General features: G+C 43.6%; 1 protein-coding gene across 7 annotated transcripts in view; it reads right to left on the reverse strand.

Annotated features, from left to right (window-relative positions):
• The window catches only part of STAU1 (staufen double-stranded RNA binding protein 1), a 52,122-nt gene continuing 35,135 nt past the window's right edge, over nucleotides 1–16,987 (reverse strand). For 5 of the 7 annotated variants that reach the window (XM_045529240.1, XM_045529238.1, XM_045529236.1 and 2 more), the window contains 9 exons: nucleotides 15,541–15,639; nucleotides 8,686–8,916; nucleotides 7,380–7,523; nucleotides 5,447–5,593; nucleotides 4,126–4,201; nucleotides 3,565–3,884; nucleotides 2,925–3,047; nucleotides 2,065–2,150; nucleotides 1–1,551 (listed from right to left, as the gene is read on the reverse strand). In XM_045529240.1, coding sequence (XP_045385196.1) covers nucleotides 1,536–1,551; nucleotides 2,065–2,150; nucleotides 2,925–3,047; nucleotides 3,565–3,884; nucleotides 4,126–4,201; nucleotides 5,447–5,593; nucleotides 7,380–7,523; nucleotides 8,686–8,916; nucleotides 15,541–15,639 — 1,242 coding nt within the window. In that variant the 3' untranslated portion in view covers nucleotides 1–1,535. The remainder of the gene's footprint in view (nucleotides 1,552–2,064; nucleotides 2,151–2,924; nucleotides 3,048–3,564; nucleotides 3,885–4,125; nucleotides 4,202–5,446; nucleotides 5,594–7,379; nucleotides 7,524–8,685; nucleotides 8,917–15,540; nucleotides 15,640–16,987) is intronic. The other 2 variants (XM_045529241.1, XM_045529237.1) reach the window with 1 other exon arrangement.

Here is a 16,987-nt window from a genome sequence, read left to right on the forward strand (position 1 = left end):
TTCATTAGTAGCTGTTTATTGATCAATAGTTTGATATAAAGTTATTTCAGATCTTTAGATTTTTGCCCAGACGGACTAACAAGCATTACAAATTTTCTTAAAAATAAAAAAGGGTAGGGGCCAAGTTGGGAGGGGACCAATGTAGCAGTAGTGGCATTTGAGAATAAATTAACAAAAAAATTTAGTATTATCATTTATTGGTGACAAACACTAAGTTTTACTTACATTCCATGGGGAGCAAAATTCCAGCGTAAACAATGAATGGAAGCATACTTAACTCGCAAGGCTACCAGGCTTTTCATCTGGACCATATGCAGAACCTCAGTGCACACATTTCTGTGTACAGTAACACAACATCAAAAGCAACACAGCTGTATAGAGAAACATAAGTCATTCTTTTCAGCCCTATGTGGAGATGTAATTAACAGTATCAAGCACTCAAGGAAAATCAATCTGCAGGTTTATATGGACTACACGGAGATCATGTCCTGTAGTGTGGTGAAAGCTGTATCCTCAAGAGCCAAATGTATAGACACACAATTTTTATAATCTTTAAAACAAAGATCAAAGTTCATTTAAGTCCTGTTGTATTAACAAAAATAAAATAGAAAAGGAATCAAATGATCACGTAAAGTTTAAAATTCCTAAACTGTCCGATTTATACAACTGTGGGAGACTTCATCACGGTTCTGAGAAGTCCAGGACTGTTTCAGCTAAACCAGAGGGCACACAATTTGCATCACTGAAATGGTCCTGGGTTAGTCCAATAAAATAAAAATGTATAACCACATACACATGGATATGATCTTTGCCGGTTAGATTACTGATAAAGTCAGTCTCAGACAAGTTTCCAAACTGTGCTATATAACTAGATACAATTGAGAAACTCTCAAATGAAAAATTTTATATAGTGTCATATCAATCAAAAGAAAATAATGAAACTAAGAATACATATCACTGTTGGAAGGGAAAGCAGTGGTTACGGTGTGGGTACTACAGGAGGTGGTGGGGCCATAGCACGCTAGAAAAGTTAGGTTACACTGAGTAAGAAGCGTTTGATTTTCTCTGGTGCTTTTTAGCTCTGAGGCCAATCTAAGGCCTGTCTCCGGTGTGGCTGTCCAGGGTTTGTCCCAAAGTGTGTGAGTGAGCCAGTTTGAGAAGGGGTCATGCTTTCTGTTTTCTGCTTCTTTCATACGGCAAAATAAAATAAGACCAAGCACTGGGGTGCCCAGGGCATGGATGTGCTGGTTCCCTGGTGGAGCAGCCTGCGGGGCAGGCCCTTCCTTCCCCACAGGCAGCCACTCCTGTGTGGGAGCCGCTTGTTCACCGAGCGGCCATCACAATAAACCCCAGCACGGTCCAGCCCCGCCATGGCTGCCTCCTCGCGTCTCCATCTTCACCACCGCTGCCCTCGTTCTTACCCACTGTGTCTCTTGGCCCACTGGAGGTATCAGAAATTCCAAATTTTCAAAGCAGTTTCAGTATTTTCAGTATATATGTTGGGATTTTTATAATGGTTCCTGGCCAGAAAAGGTTCAGCACCTCCCACACCTTTAGGGAAGAAAAATGACAACAGTTTTGAAATGTGAGAGAACAAACTAATGTAGCAAACATCAGCAAGTCCAACAGTACATACAGGCTCTAGTTTATGATAACTGGACTAAAGTAAGATTTTCTCAGAATACACTATTAAGTGAAAAAAGCAAGAAAGATGGTATATGTTATCTCAGGGGGTGGGGAGGAAGGAAAGGAGGAAAGAAATATATGTCTATATTTGCACTAAAAAAACATACAGGAGAGACATACAAGAAACTAATAAAAATGGGAGGGCTGGGGACTGTGAGAGGGCAAGATTTGTCACTGTGCACCTTGTAAAATAATTCAGAGTTTTGAACCATGTGAATGTATGACCTATTCAAAATTAAATTTTAAAAAAAGTGGAGCTCTCTGCCTAGAGAACGTGGAGACCTTTCGGGGGAAAGGGCCAGAAAGTGAGTCGGGCAGTCGTTGCCCCCAGTCAGCAGACAGTGTGAACGGAACACGGGGGAGGAGCAGCGCACTCACACAGACACTGGTCCGTTTCCTGTTCTTGGCGTCTCTGTACTTGCTTGGTCCAAGTCAGACAGCAACTTTAAAATGTTCAGAGCAGCCTAGTGGGGAAGGAAAGGAAAGTAAAACGACAGGCACTGCTTGGACCACAGCATGAGGCACTAGACAGGCAGGGAAGAGGTCCTGTTGCCCCAATAAACAGGTGGCAACTTTTTAAACTCTGGTCCCACTTAATAAAATGGTTACATTTTTAATTTAAAAAAATAACTTCTCCATTCAATCACCTACCTTTCCTTCTAGTATTTTAACCTTGTAACCAGACTACACAAATTTTATATCCCACTTTCAAAAAACCTGTCATATATTTTCCTTATTATCACATCATCTGCAGAGATATTAATTTGATGGATGCATTATATTCCATCAAGTGAATATACCACAGATCACTTAGATTAATTTTATCGATTCCTTTTCTCAGTTTTCTTACAATAATTTCATCCTGAACAGAACACCAAAGAAAGGGGCTTTCTACAGCTGCCAGAATGTGGACCTGCAATTCCTTGTTCCGGTAGGAAAGGAACTGAATACAGTCTCTGGGCGAGTCCCAGGATCCCAGTTGCCCCTCAGGCCAGCATGGGAAAGGGACAGGCAGGGCGGGCTAAGGCTGAAGAGTTCCTATCAACAGAGTGAGAGATTGATCCAATCAACTAAGACAGAAAGTCTTTAGAAATATAGACTATCAATCAATCAACAGTTCTCAAGGTCTGTGGGAGAATCCTCCTGCCTTCCTAAGGCCAGCAAGAGGCTGAGCAAGAGGCGAGTCCACATGCCCACACAATTCAACTCACTGACCCCTCAGCCTGAGGGGGACGTACCATATCATGGCAGGACTCCACATCCTTGCCGATACCATGGCTGATCAGAGGCGGCTGAGAGGAGCAATTGATAAGAGATACAAATTCGTTCTTGTTGTTTTTGGGGAAGTCTTTGTATTCAACCTAAGGAGGAAAAGAGAACTGAGGCCAGGGCAGGGGCACGTGACCACGAGCAGGCTGGCGGGCAGAGGGCTGCGGCTCCAGGCTGGGAAAGCACGCGCTGGGCCCAGTCTGACTGACCACACTAACCCTGCCCTGTCGGAGAGGACTGCTGCTGGGGCACCCCAGCCTAGAATCTTCCAGGAACCTAGATGTCTACTCAGAACCCCTGGGCTGGAAGCAGCCATGTCCTCTACTAGGCAGAAAGTATCAGCATCTGTTCTCTCTGAAATTTAAATTTACAACCACTACTAGTGGTTAGAGGCTTTGATTTTAGAGTTGTCTTGGATTTTCTCTTACTATATATGCTTGTGATACTTTGTTTCCCTTCTCTCCCCAAGGCCACCCTTCCACCGCCACTCCCTCACCCATCCCCCTAAACAAAGAACTTATAAAACAAGGGACAGAGCTCATTCTCTGAGGGGAGCCCAGATACGACTATACTGGTGTGCGGCCCTCAGAGCTCAGGCCTAACAGGTACCTGGAATCCCTGGACTCTGGAAAGGTAGTCCAGTTGCTCAGAGGGTCTTGTGAGAGGTCCATGGGGTACGTGGCCTGAAGAGATGTTATTCTTTAAAATGGTCTCAGCTGTGGGCGAGGTGCCCCCGTACAACAATTCTCGGGCTATCATGGCAGTTACCGTGGCCTTGGCAGGATTTGGTGCTACCCTGGTGAAATCTTTGGTGTGATGTCCTTGACTGACTCCTACAGCCTGGGCGACCTCGGGCACCATGGGAAGAATTCCAGCAGGCAGCTGCTGATGGCTGAGATAAGGCATCCTGAACTCATCCTCTTTATTACCTGGGGAGGGGCCCACATGCAGATAAACATGAATCCACGTCCACTGCCTAGAAAGACGTCTTAACTTTGTACCAGCTACCCACTGGCCCTCTTCTGGACATGCACGGCCACGGCAGTGGTGGCAACACAGCGACACCAATGCAGACACTCTGCATGTTGGGATTCACTGACTGGGTCCTACTGTAACCATCCAAATCCCACAGTCACATGCAGATTAAGACAATGTTAAGATCACACTTACTAGTTCCATTTTCATCCCCAGAGCCAGGTTCAAAAAAGGTTACTTTTCTTCCATCTCCTGGTTTCTTTATTGGTGTCTTAAAAAACAAAAACAAAAACCATGAGCATAAATCAAATCATTGAAAAATTAGTTCCTGCTAACTAAAACTACATAAACGCCCACGAGCATCAATTGAGGCAATCTGCAGAAAACCCAACCCCAACCTGACTGCCGGTGTGCGTGCACCGTCCTGGCCCTCTTGCCCACACCAGCCTGTCCGCAAAGAGCATCTGACAGCGCGTTAACCTGTGAACGATGACCCTGTGCTCTGCACTCACAGGGAGACGGGGAAACACTTAACCAGAAGGAGCAGACATGCCAGATTCGTAGAGCCACCAACATGGGGAAGAAGCTTTTAGACTGAAGCTAAACATATAAATCAAGAATATTTCCTGGAACTCATATCCAATTAAAAATAAAGCAATTATTTCCAAAGAAACACAGGGAAGATGTTACTAGATAAGAATTTCGCCAAGTACAAAGTCTCCTTTCTGAGAAGTAACAAGGTAATGCTGCTTATGAACGCTCTACAAGATTTTGGAATGAAAAACCCAAAGCCAAGTCCAGGACCTATGCTGATGGTGTTTGGGGTCCCAGTCATTAACTGTGGCCACAGCTGATGTCGTTTCTCACTGTCAGCACATCTGGCAGACGTGAATGAATCAATCTCGATTTCAAGTTTATCCCAACAGGACTATCAGTGACAGGAAACAAAGTCATTCACAGCTTTTGCTGAAGTCCTGCTTTATCACTCGTGGCACAAGTGAATTTTTCAGCAGGGGATTGTTTTCATCTGGTGTTCATTTCACAGAAGGAAAATCCCAAACGTAAACTATGGATGTGACCCGACACTAATAGCGCACTATCTCATTGTCCCAGGAAAACCAAAGCCTGCTCCACAATTAGTAAAGCCAAGGCTTGTGAATCTTTTCCTACAGGCGTCATTTCGAGAGTGCAAATGACAGAAACACACTCATTAATTTCAAGCCCAATTACCCATTATCCTACAAATGGGGAGGGCAAGCCGCCCTCTATGCAACATCCCCAGACCACAAATACACTAGAACAATGATGACTTAACCCAGAGCCATGGCTGGAGCCACTGGACATGCAAGTCCCCTCTGAGCACACTATGACGGTCCAAATGGCTACGACGCTGCTTGGCAGGGCTGCTTTGCTGCCAGGAGGATGAAGCCCTGCCCTGAAGCTTGCCCCTGGGGGTGCCAGAGCTCCCTGGGGTGAAGCAAGAAGACCACCTTGCAGTGAAAGCCCAAGCAGTCACCTTCTCCTCTGACTTGAGTGCTGGTTTGGTGGGCTGCGCCTGCGGGACTTTGAAACCAAGGATCTCCAGCATGTTCTCGGCTGCATTGCGTTTGGCCACCTTCTTGTTGGTGCCGGCACCTTCTGCCGTATGGTTCCCAACCTTCACCTGCATAAAGACGTCAACACACAGATCAGTGCTTAAACCGTCTGAGTAAAGACCAAGCAGGGACTGATGTGTCAGCAATAGCATTCAGCAACGGTCAGAAGCTGGACGGCCCGACAGTGGTGCCCTAGAGTTGGCCCACCCCAGTCTGTGAAAGCCGGTTATTAAATATTCAGGAATTACGTAAGCTTGTAATCAACTTATTTTAACAAAGAGAGGTAATAGTTTGACTATATTTGATACTGATCTACGGTCCGGAGGCAGAGTAGCCACTCTCATCGTTTACAAATGAAGTTACATATGTCTTCATTGTTCTACTTTCATCTTACTTGTTAATATAAACAAAATTATCAACTAAGATTCAAACTAGAACTGAATCCCAAATCTAAACTATGCATTTGACAATGACATTAGCAACATCTTTGCTGAACTAGATAGTAATAATGCATTATGTGTTGTGTGACTTCATAACACTTGGTGACTATCACACTGATGTATTAAATTTACAATAAAAAGTACTACATATTTGTAAATTGTGCTTCACATCATTTCTAGCAATAAAATTACATATGCATACATATGTATGTACATGTGTATGTATCTAGGTCTATACACACATGCACATCCCTCCTACCACGCCACCCTCCACTGAGAGCTGGCTGCTAAACATTTCAGCACACCACTGCTTCCAACGCCCGAGCAGGTTCTGATCACAGGTATCTAAGCTGCTAAACCCAAAAGCCCCATGTCACAAGACAGAGTCAAGAAAACCCTTCGCTGGCCTGCAACAGTGGCTTGGGACTGAATTCAAACCTGGCCACCTACCAGCCATTTCATCTTGGGCAAATTACTGATTCGCTCAGCAAACTGCAATTTCCTCTTGTAGAATGGAAGGATCATTACTTTTCCTACCTTCTGACTGGGTAGATGAAACACACCAGGTTAAATGACAATTCTTTATGTGTTTAATATTCTGTTTTTCATAGGAAAACACTATAAAATTCAAACCACAATTAAATTAAGCTGCCCATGTGAAATGCTCATTTAATAAGCTAAGTACAAGGAGAAATACTGCATACTAATCTGAAATGTCATCACAATCTAAGGAAAAGCCAATCCTTGATTCCAGATGCTACAAAAGTATTAGGAGATGTGGGAATAGATCCTTTGACACTACTTGTGAATTTTAATTTTTTTTTTGAGACAGATTCTTGCTGTCACCCCAGCTAGAGTACAGTGGCGTCATTGTAGTTCACTGCAACCTCAAACTCCTGGACTCAAGCGATCCTCCTGCCTCAGCCTGCCAAGTAGCTGGGACTACAGGAGCCATGCTCAGCTAATTTTTCTATTTTTTTGTAGAGACAGGGTCTCACTCTTGCTCAGGCTGGTCTCAAATTCCTGAGTTCAAGCGATCCTCCCACCTTGGCCTCCCAGAGTGCTAGGATTACAGCTGTGAGCCACTGCACCCAGCCAAAATTTATCTTTTGAAAATAACAGTATCATAAACCTCCAAGATGTAATGAAGAAAAAATTCACCCATAACCCCACCACCCCCAACACTCTTGAAAATTTCGTTGCCACATTCCCACCTGGGCACACAGAAGTCCCTGTGGTAAGTCCCTGTGGTATGCTGACAAGTGCATGTTTTTAAGTTGTCAGATTAGTGCAAGCAACCTGGTCCTGGTAACGATAACATCTGATGACAAGGCATCCAGCCCTCAGACCACGATCAGCTCCCAAGACCGGATGTGGTCAGAGGAAGGGCCACCCACACCCCGAGCAAACCCACCTGCATCACGAACTCCCTACGGCGCGGGAGGCCTCGCTCTGTGAGGAGCATGTACTCCGGCTCCTTCTCCTTCTTTGCCTGCTGGATCTGGGCCAGTTTGCTAATTGGATTTATCCCTTGGCCACATTCTGGGCTTGTCTGCGGCTGAGGAACAAAGAATGCAGAAACTGTGTGCCACGTTACTCATAGAAAGGACTTGACCAATTCAGAGGTCAGAATATGATAGGAGATGAGAGATTTTATGTTCATCTAATGGCTCAGAATTAATCAGACTTTTTTTTAACTTAAGCTTTTAAAACTAAAATATGCTTTATGATTTTCTATGATTGTTCTGAGGTGATTTTAAGGTTTTAGCAAGCCGTCGACATTTCACCATGACTAAGAAGGCATCATTGCAACACCTGCTTTTTAACAAATTTTAACATATGACAGTAAATAGGCAGAAAAAATATAAAACACTATTCCTAAAATTCTCCAAAAGTCTGTTTTATGATGAGTTCCCAACTTTCTTAACAATGACTCAAAATACAGAAGCCATTAAAAAAAAAAAAGCTCAAGGTGACACCACGTGGAAAAAGCTAAGAATCCCACGGTTACTTCCCGGAGGCCACCTTCTCTGCCAAGGAATCCTCACCCAGTCCACTGATGAGGAGTGATTTCCAGGCTGTAGTAAGTGAAAGAAAGGAAACTACAAGAGTATATACAGTATGCCCACTTTTATGTAAGAAAAATTTGGATCTTGATATATCATGAAACTATGTATACTGAAAATCAAAACAGAAAAATCCCTGAATTCATAAATGTCCACAACAGAATCCTGTCCCCCTTCTGGGGATGAGGAAGGGGTCAATATAATGTTTTGATAGGTCTATTAGTGTGGCTCAAAAATCTGAAGAAGACATAGATAAAACATCTCACTCCCACCTGCGCCCAGGGGCCTCTGGTCGGCACAGGTCTCGTCCACCTTCAGGACAGCATGGCAGCCACTGAGATGGTAGCACCGTGATATACCCACGTGCCCTCAAGATGGGCCTCTCAGTCCCACCCCAGTCCTCACTGTGATTATGGGGCTTCGATGGGCACCCCACACAGAGGTGCGTGCGTCTGCAGGTACTTCTGCTGAACTGACATGTGTCCTTATCCACACCTAACGTGGCTTGCGTAGCAACTGTAAAGGGTCTGCCAGGCCTGACACATAGCATGTGAGTTCCGTCCCCTTTCACCCTGGGGACAGCAGCCAAGGATCTAAACCCCCCAACCATCCATGGGCAATAAAAACACCCTCTTTGTTCAGAAGAGATCTTACCTTGGCTATGGGTTTTGTTTTCTTTTTGATTCTGGGTTTCACTCGCTCAACTGAGGGCAGGGGCGGCAACTTCTTCAGCTCCTCAAGAACAGCTATCGCCGCGTTTTTCTTTGAAATCTTCTTGCTCTTCCCTTCACCTTCCCCCACAAACTCCCCAACTGAAACCTTGGTCACAAAGTTCTTCATGTGGGGTGGGCCACTCTCCCGGGCCACCTGTGTCAGAGGGAAAGACTGAGTGAAAGCGGACAGACGCTTAGTAAGAGCTGTGGGGCACAGTGGCTGGCACACGTCACACGAGACACGGGCAGAGGGAGATCAAGGACGAGGCCCCCTAAAGGAAGGGAGCGGGAACATCAACGAAAGGAAGCGATGATAATTCTGAATGCTCTTTATCCCCTTTCTTCTTAATTTTCAAACTGGTTTGTTTTCCTGAGTCTGATGAGTGCAAAACAGTCAGACGTGGAATGAGGAGACATCTACTACCCTCACACCCCCTTCAGAATGGCTCACATCCCCCCGGGGTTCCCAGGCTGTCCTGAGTTTAGTGTCCACTGCAACTGGCAGAAAGGAAGCTGGGCCAAGAAAAGCCCAAAAATTAATGCAGCACAAAGAGTCTGTACAGGTTTGTGGCCTAGCAGCAATAAGTTATACCATATAACCTAGGCGTGTAGTAGGGTATGCCACCTAGGTTTGTGTAAGGACACTCTATGATGTTTCTACAGGACAAAATAACCTAATGACAAATTTTTCAGAATGTATCCCCGTCATTAAGAGAAAGATCAACATCACTGCCATGGTGATCCTGTCCAAAAAATGCGTAATGAGAACCTCATCATGAGTAAACAACCAAATGTACCAAAATTAAAGGCCATTTCACAAAATAACTGGTCTTTGAACACGCCAATGTCATGAAACGCAAGAAAGGCTGAGGAATGTTATAGATCAAAGGAGACTAAAGAGACAGGTCAACTAAGTGCAAGGTGGTGCTGTGTCGGACACTAGATGGGAAAGAATGCTGGTTGCTGTCCCCAGGGTGAAAGGGGACAGGACTAACATGCTCCGTGCCAGGCCTAAGATGCTTTACAGTTGCTACAAGAGCCGCAGGTTAGGTGGAGATAAGGACATGCATTAGTTTAAAGGACAATGACCTTAGGGTAGGTGAAGCTTAGATAAGACACAACAATCATGAACTGTAAAAGAGAAACTTGACAAACTAGACCTCACCAAAATTAAATACTCTGTTCTTTGGAAGATACTGTGAAAATAATGAAAAGACAAGCCAGCCACTTGGAGAAAATATCTGCAAAATACATATCTGATGAAGGACTTGTATTCAGAATATATAAGGAATCTTCAAACCTCAATAAAAAGACATTCAAAAAACTTGACAAGATATGAATGGACACTTCACCAAAGAAGATACACAGATAGTAAATAAGCACACAAAAAGATGCTCATTATCACTAGTGTTCACGGAGATACAAATTAAAACCACAAGATACTATTAATACTGCACACCTACTATAATGGAATGACTAAAATTTAGAAAATTGACGGTACCAAGTGTTGGCAAGAATGTAAAGCAACTAAAACTCTCTTAAACATCGCAGGTGGAAGGCACGATGATACAGTTTGGAAAACCGTTTGGCAGCTTCTTACAAAGTTAAAGATATTTATTTATCATGTAACTAAGTACATCCACTCAAGTATTTACCCAAGACAAATGAAAACATGCCACCACAGATGTAAATGTTTACAGTAGCTTTATTATCACTAAAAACTAAAAACAATACAAATGATCTTCAACTGGCAAGTGGGTAAGTGGTGGCATGTCCGTATGATGGAGTACTACTCAGCAATAAAAAGGAACAAACTACTGATACAACATGGATGACTCCAAGTTTGCGTTATGCTAACTTAAGCCAGACAAGGCAATATTCTCCATGATTCCATTTATGTAATGTTCTTGCAAAGCAAAACTACAGAGACAGAAATCAGATCAGTGGCTGCCAGAGGCTGGGGATGGAGGAAAGAGACTGATTGCAAAGGGACACTGAGGGAACTTTATGAGGTGAAAGATGTTCCATATCTTGACTGCAGAGGTGGTTACACAACTACATAATTTATCAAAACACATTTTACTGTATACTTACATAGGGTGAGTTTTATTGTATGTAAATTATACCTCAAGAAAACAGCCAGGGCCAGACACAGTGGCTCCCGCCTATAATCCTAGCACTGTGGGAGGCGAAAGCAGGAGGACCACTTGAAGCCAGGAGTTTAAGACCAGCCCGTGCAACATAGAGACCCCCGCCTCTAAAAAAAATAGAAAAATTAGCCAGGTGTAGTGGTGTGTGCCTGTAGTCCCAGCTACTCGGGAGCCTGAGGCAGGAAAATTGCTTGAGCCCAGAAGTTTGAGGTTGTATTGAGTTGTCATGATGCCACTGCACTCTAGCCCAGGGAACAGAGCGAGAGTCTGTCTCAAAAAACAGAAGAAAGAAAGAAACCTGACCCTCCCACACCAAAATAATTTTTTTTAAAATGGAGTAACACTTGAATAAAAAAAGCAACGCCTCTATGCTGATATATACATTGTTGTAATATAAGAGGGATAAAGGAAAGTTTTTCTTTACAGTATAATGCTGACTTGAAAATACAGAAAATCACCATTTTGACATCCACCGCAGAGATAACTAACTGATCCAGCAAGAATCATCAATGACTGCTGGGACCACTGGGGAAATCTGTGAGGGCCCAACCTTCAAACATCTCCCCAGAGGTTATGGGTTAATTACAAAGGAAAAGCAGCCTCCTTACAGTGGAGCTTGTCTGGCACAGACCAACACAGGGGCAAAGTGCCACGATGTAATGCTCTGAGAAGGATCAACAACACTGCTATGGTGGAATGCTGCCCAAAAAATGCATAACCAGAACCTAATCACGAGTAAACAGCCAGACATACCCAAATTAAAGGCCATTTCACAAAATGGTCTTTGAACATGCCAATGTCAAGAAATGCAAGAAACGCAAGAAACGCTGAGGAAATGTTACAGATCAAAGGAGACTGAAGGGACAGGTCAACTAAGTGCAAGGTGATGCTGTGCTGGACACTAGATGGGAAAACAATTTCTATCAAGAGGAGTCAAAGGGTATAATACCTGCCACTTACTGTCAAATGATTTACCAAAAGTAAAAAACAGAAAATAAAATAATATGTACATTTACATAGCAAAGATGGTAAAATGTTCAACACTGGGGAACCTAAGTGAGGGTTACATTCACTGCCCTAGTCTTGCAAATTTTACACAGGTTTGAAATTACTGAAAATAATAAGTTGAAAAAATGGCTAGGAAAGATAAATAAACCCAAGAAACAGCTGTGCATTGCAGGGGGGGGTGGGCAAGATGCCTCGGCACAGCTCCTGGACTGCCCTGCAGCGGCAGGGGGGGACCTGGCCTCCACAGGCCCCTGCAGACTGATTTTCAAGAACTCTCCCAGCCCCCTCCCCCCATATCAATGGCCTAGATTCTAGAATACGTCTTCCCAGAACAGTGCTGTCCACATCCTTCGGTTAGACTTGGGAAGGACAGGGCAGCCACCCTGATGGCTCACCTCCAATTCACAGCCCCACCCTGGGACCTCCCCAGCAATTTTCACTGTCTACCCACATCAGGACTCCACAAATCTAAACCTAGAGTTTGACCTAGACTGTACTTGCTGTGATCATGTCACAACTGCCTCCTCATGGCTACATCAATCAGCACTGTCACAATTTCTAACTGAAACTGTGTTTTATCAAAAGTCAAGCTGTATACATTTTCTGAAAAACTATACAAACTGCTCCTGTCTTCCATTAAAACATCTAACGCAGCTTCCAATTTGACAGACACTACTTTCAAAACTATTCTGTTCATTTATATAATATATATTTCATGAGTATCCCACACATGCCAGGCAATTTTTCCAGTCCAACAGAAAAGAAAGCCCTTGCTCAACCTAGTAATAAAAGCTAATATGAACTTTGTGATATATGAATAAAAGTAATCATATTAACGAACTCACCGCCATGACCTACAAACTAACGTTTTAAATCAGCAGTCTCCAACCTTTTTGGCGCCAGGAACCGGCTTCATGGGAGATAATTTTTCCGTGGATGGGGGGGCCGGGGCTGCGGCAGTGCAGGAGCAGACGGAGCTCAGGCAGTGATGTGAGTGATGGGGAGCAGCTCACCTCCTGCTGCGCGTCCCCCCATTCCTAAGTTTCATGGAAGACAATTTTTCCACTGGGGAAGGCAAGGTGGACACAGCAGAGCTCTGCGGCCTGGGGCTCGGTCCCAGTACCAGTCCACAGCCCAGGGGTTGGGGACTGCAGTTTTAAATTATTACTTTAAAAGATACTCACCACCAGAAGGTGCTCCTCCAGTTTCTTTTATGTGACTACTTGACAATTCCCTGTTATATATTACATATGCCCCAGCACAGGTGTGAAAGCCCAAACTGAAACCTTAACAAAAGCGAAGGTGGGAAGCAAGTAATCTGGCCCCTATGTCCCACAGAGAAAAAACATAAAATGGCAATCTCTGAGGTTCCAGAAAGCTCTGTGACTCTCAGGGCAGCAACTAGTGTGAACAGGTGACAAGTTTCACAGGACTCTGGCCCAAGCAGTTACTTCTGGAACCCTGAGGTGACCTGGAAAGCCAGGCATTTCCCATCCCAGTCTTGGCACCCCTTCCTTCGATCTTTAAAAATCCATGCTCACACCACACTAATCCCTCAGTAAGGGAGAAAAGGAATGCTTTGTCCCTTCCTGAAATAGGTGTCAAGGGAGATCTCATGACTTCTGGGATGCAGCTGCCATCTATTTCCCACCCAACAACTAGCCCTCAGTGTCATTCTATATGTCCCGTTTCATCTCCCCAACCACACCCCCGCCTCCACCAACAGAGAGAGAAAGGCAGGGAGGAATGTAGGACCAGGTGAGAAGACAGTAGTCCTAGATCCACCTGGGGGCTCTGTTCCCCACATAGGGAGCAATATAAACCTGGTCTTGCCTGCCAGGGAACTCAGGGGTCGAGATGGGTGCTGGAGGATGAAGGGAAAAATCCCTGCACACATTCTAGCCCCGTGAGCCATGGGTAACTCCCCGCCCCACCTCTGACCGACCCATGGCAGGCAGGGAAGCACCACCAGGATGAAGGTGAGAAATCATCATCACTCAGCTGAAGGATGAACGACTGAAAGAGGGGTGAGTTTAGGGTGCTAGCACATAATAGGTTCTAGAAGGTATATTCTAGTCAGGCACGAAATTTGGAGGTCACCTGTAACTGTAAAATATATTACAAAATTAAAGTATTTTACAGGATAATAAACTTCAGATAGGCTTTAAAAAAAAAAAAAAAAGAACTAAGCGGGCTGGGCGCAGTGGCTCACGCCTGTAATCCTAGCACTTCGGAAGGCCGAGGGAGGACCACTCGAGCCAAGGAGTTCAAGACCTGCCTGAGCACCACAGCAAATCCACCTTATTTTCCATTTTGACAACAACTCGTTAACTATTGTTTTTAGACCACCAGGTCTCCAACAACACATGAAGTTATAAAACAGGTAAACCAGGGGGCAGATGCTAGACAATGACAAAACCTCTATCCCTTTCAAAATTTATTCTGATAAGATTTTTAGGAACCATTTAAAGAGAATCTTAATATTTTGGAGGTAAAGATGCTTTTGAGATGGATGAAAGTGATGGACCCCCCCCTGCTCCAGAAGAACACACATGTGGACATTAACATCATATTCTTCAGACCAGTTCAGGAGGTTCATAGCCCAACTGAGGCCATCCTTGGACCGTCTCCACGGATGCCCCTAAGTCAAGGACTCCTAGAAGAGGAGAATAAACACTGCTTTACTAAATATAAAGTTTAAGTTTTCGGCCGGGCGCGGTGGCTCACGCCTGTAATCCTAGCACTCTGGGAGGCCCAGGCGGGCGGATTGTTTGAGCTCAGGAGTTCGAGACCAGCCTGAGCAAGAGCGAGACCCCATCTCTACTAAAAATAGAAAGAAACTATATGGACAGCTAAAAATATATATATAGAAAAAATCAGCCGGGCATGGTGGCGCATGCCTGTAGTCCCAGCTACTTGGGAGGCTGAGGCAGGAGGATTGCTTGAGCCCAGGAGTTTGAGGTTGCTGTGAGCTAGGCTGACGCCATGGCACTCTAGCCTGGGCAACAGAGTGAGACTCTGTCTCAAAAAAAAAAAAAAAAGTTTAAGTTTTCAATTTGGAGGTTCACATTATATGAATAGTGTTCCAATGTTACTTAGGGAAAAAAAAATTCATTCCTATGATGAATGCTAACAGGATTCCATAATACAAAGTCCTACATTTAAAATACGCTTACCTGCAGCACTATTCACAATAGCAAAGACTGCCAACCCAAGTGTCCATCAGCAGAGAAATGGATAAAGAAAATGTATATGCACACAATGGAATACCATCAGCCATAGAAAAGAATGAAATCATGTCTTTGCAGCAACATGGATGGAACTGGAGACCATTATCTTAGTGAAACAACTCAAATGCAGGACAAATACCACATGTTCTCACTTATGAATGGGAGCAAAACAATGAATACATATGGAAGCAGAGTGTGGAACAATGGACAATGGAGACTTGGAAGGGGGGCGGAGATGTGAAGGGGTGAATGACGACACGTTGCTTGGTGGGTACAATGTGCACTGCTTCAGTGATGTATGCACGGAAGGCCCTGACTTCACCACAATGCAATATACTAATGTAGCAAAACTGTACTTGTACCCCACAAATACAGACAAAAAATAAATGGGGAAAAAAATAAGCTTACCTCAAAATTCACAGGCAAGTTCCGTTTAAGTGCAATCTCAAACACTTGACTTATTTCAGATTTATTGTGACTTTCTTCTTCTGATTCTCTCCCATTCACCTAAAAGAAAAATAATTGTTTAGTAATTAACACTTATCAAAATCATCAACATCCCAGCTGTAATGGGATAAACCTTAAAAGCTCTGACCCTTGGCTTTATGGATTTAACCAAGACCATATGCATATCATATGTCATTGAATTTAAAAGTAAAAAAAAGTATCCTGGCCAAACTTGAGTCAGATCATGCCTCATTAATCCACTATAAACAATGCACACGTAACAGACCTTTGGTATGAATGAGCCTAGCTGTGGTGCAAGATGCCACTGCTGCTTGGAAACAGTCACTTCCAAAGTACTCCTCAAGTATTATTAAGCCATATTTTGGAAGAGTCAAAATACAGACAGATCTGTGTGGGACATAGCAAGTTCAGATATAAGTCTCTCCAACTGAAGTATATAGGTTTCTTATTTGGACATGAAGTCCCTGGAAACCACTTTTTAAAAGGATACAACTGGGGGCAATGGAGCACACCTGCAGTCCCAGCTACTCGGGAGGCTGAAGTAGGAGGATTCCTTAGGATTCCTTGCCTAGGAGTTCGAGGCTGCAGTGAGCTATGATCATGCCACTGGGCAACAGAGTGAGACCCTGTCTCTTAAAAAAAATAAAAATAAAAAAGATGTGATGCAACAGAAATTACAAAACTGCCATGAATTACTTATTGCTACTGGCAAAAATTCAAGATGCAAACTAATAAAGTCTCCTCAACAAAGGCAGAGATTTATCTATGTAACAAGGTTCATTTACAGTCTTCCAACCAGGGATGGGATTAAAGAGAGGCAGAGACCTTCTCTCTGCGTGCTGATAACACAGATTTTATATAGAGATCATATGAGAAACTAGATAAGACCAGTAACAGCAAAGTTCCCCGAGACATAGCAAGACACCTGTGTTTTTCTTTACATAATTGCTTTTCTTTTGCCAAAGAATTTGTAAAATCCTGTTTCCAAGATTAGAACTCAATTAGAACTGAAATTGCTAAACAGGCAAAGTGCAGGACTATCCAAGATTTTATCTATTGTGCATTACCTTAGGTTTACCAGGTATATCCCACCTACAATGGCCCAATATTATAAGCTGTAATTAAAATTAAAATAAAATAAAACTCTATGTTTAAAAAATATTAATATAATCAAAGGTATAATCCTGGACAAATACATTTTATTCCAGACACTATTTATAATTCCTTCTCTCCTGCTATAATGTTTTCTTTCTAGTCTGGTTTCACTTTACTCTCAGCTGACTCAAAACTATTTACATAGCATTTCTGGTGGTTTATTAACCTAAACACACTTGTATTGTTGTTTTTTAAATCCTAAGCAGAAAAAGGAGCTACTTTGTTTTTGTGA

The sequence above is a fragment of the Lemur catta genome, chromosome 17 (genome assembly GCF_020740605.2).
Source record: "Lemur catta isolate mLemCat1 chromosome 17, mLemCat1.pri, whole genome shotgun sequence".
NCBI classification, from domain to species: Eukaryota; Metazoa; Chordata; class Mammalia; order Primates; family Lemuridae; genus Lemur; species Lemur catta.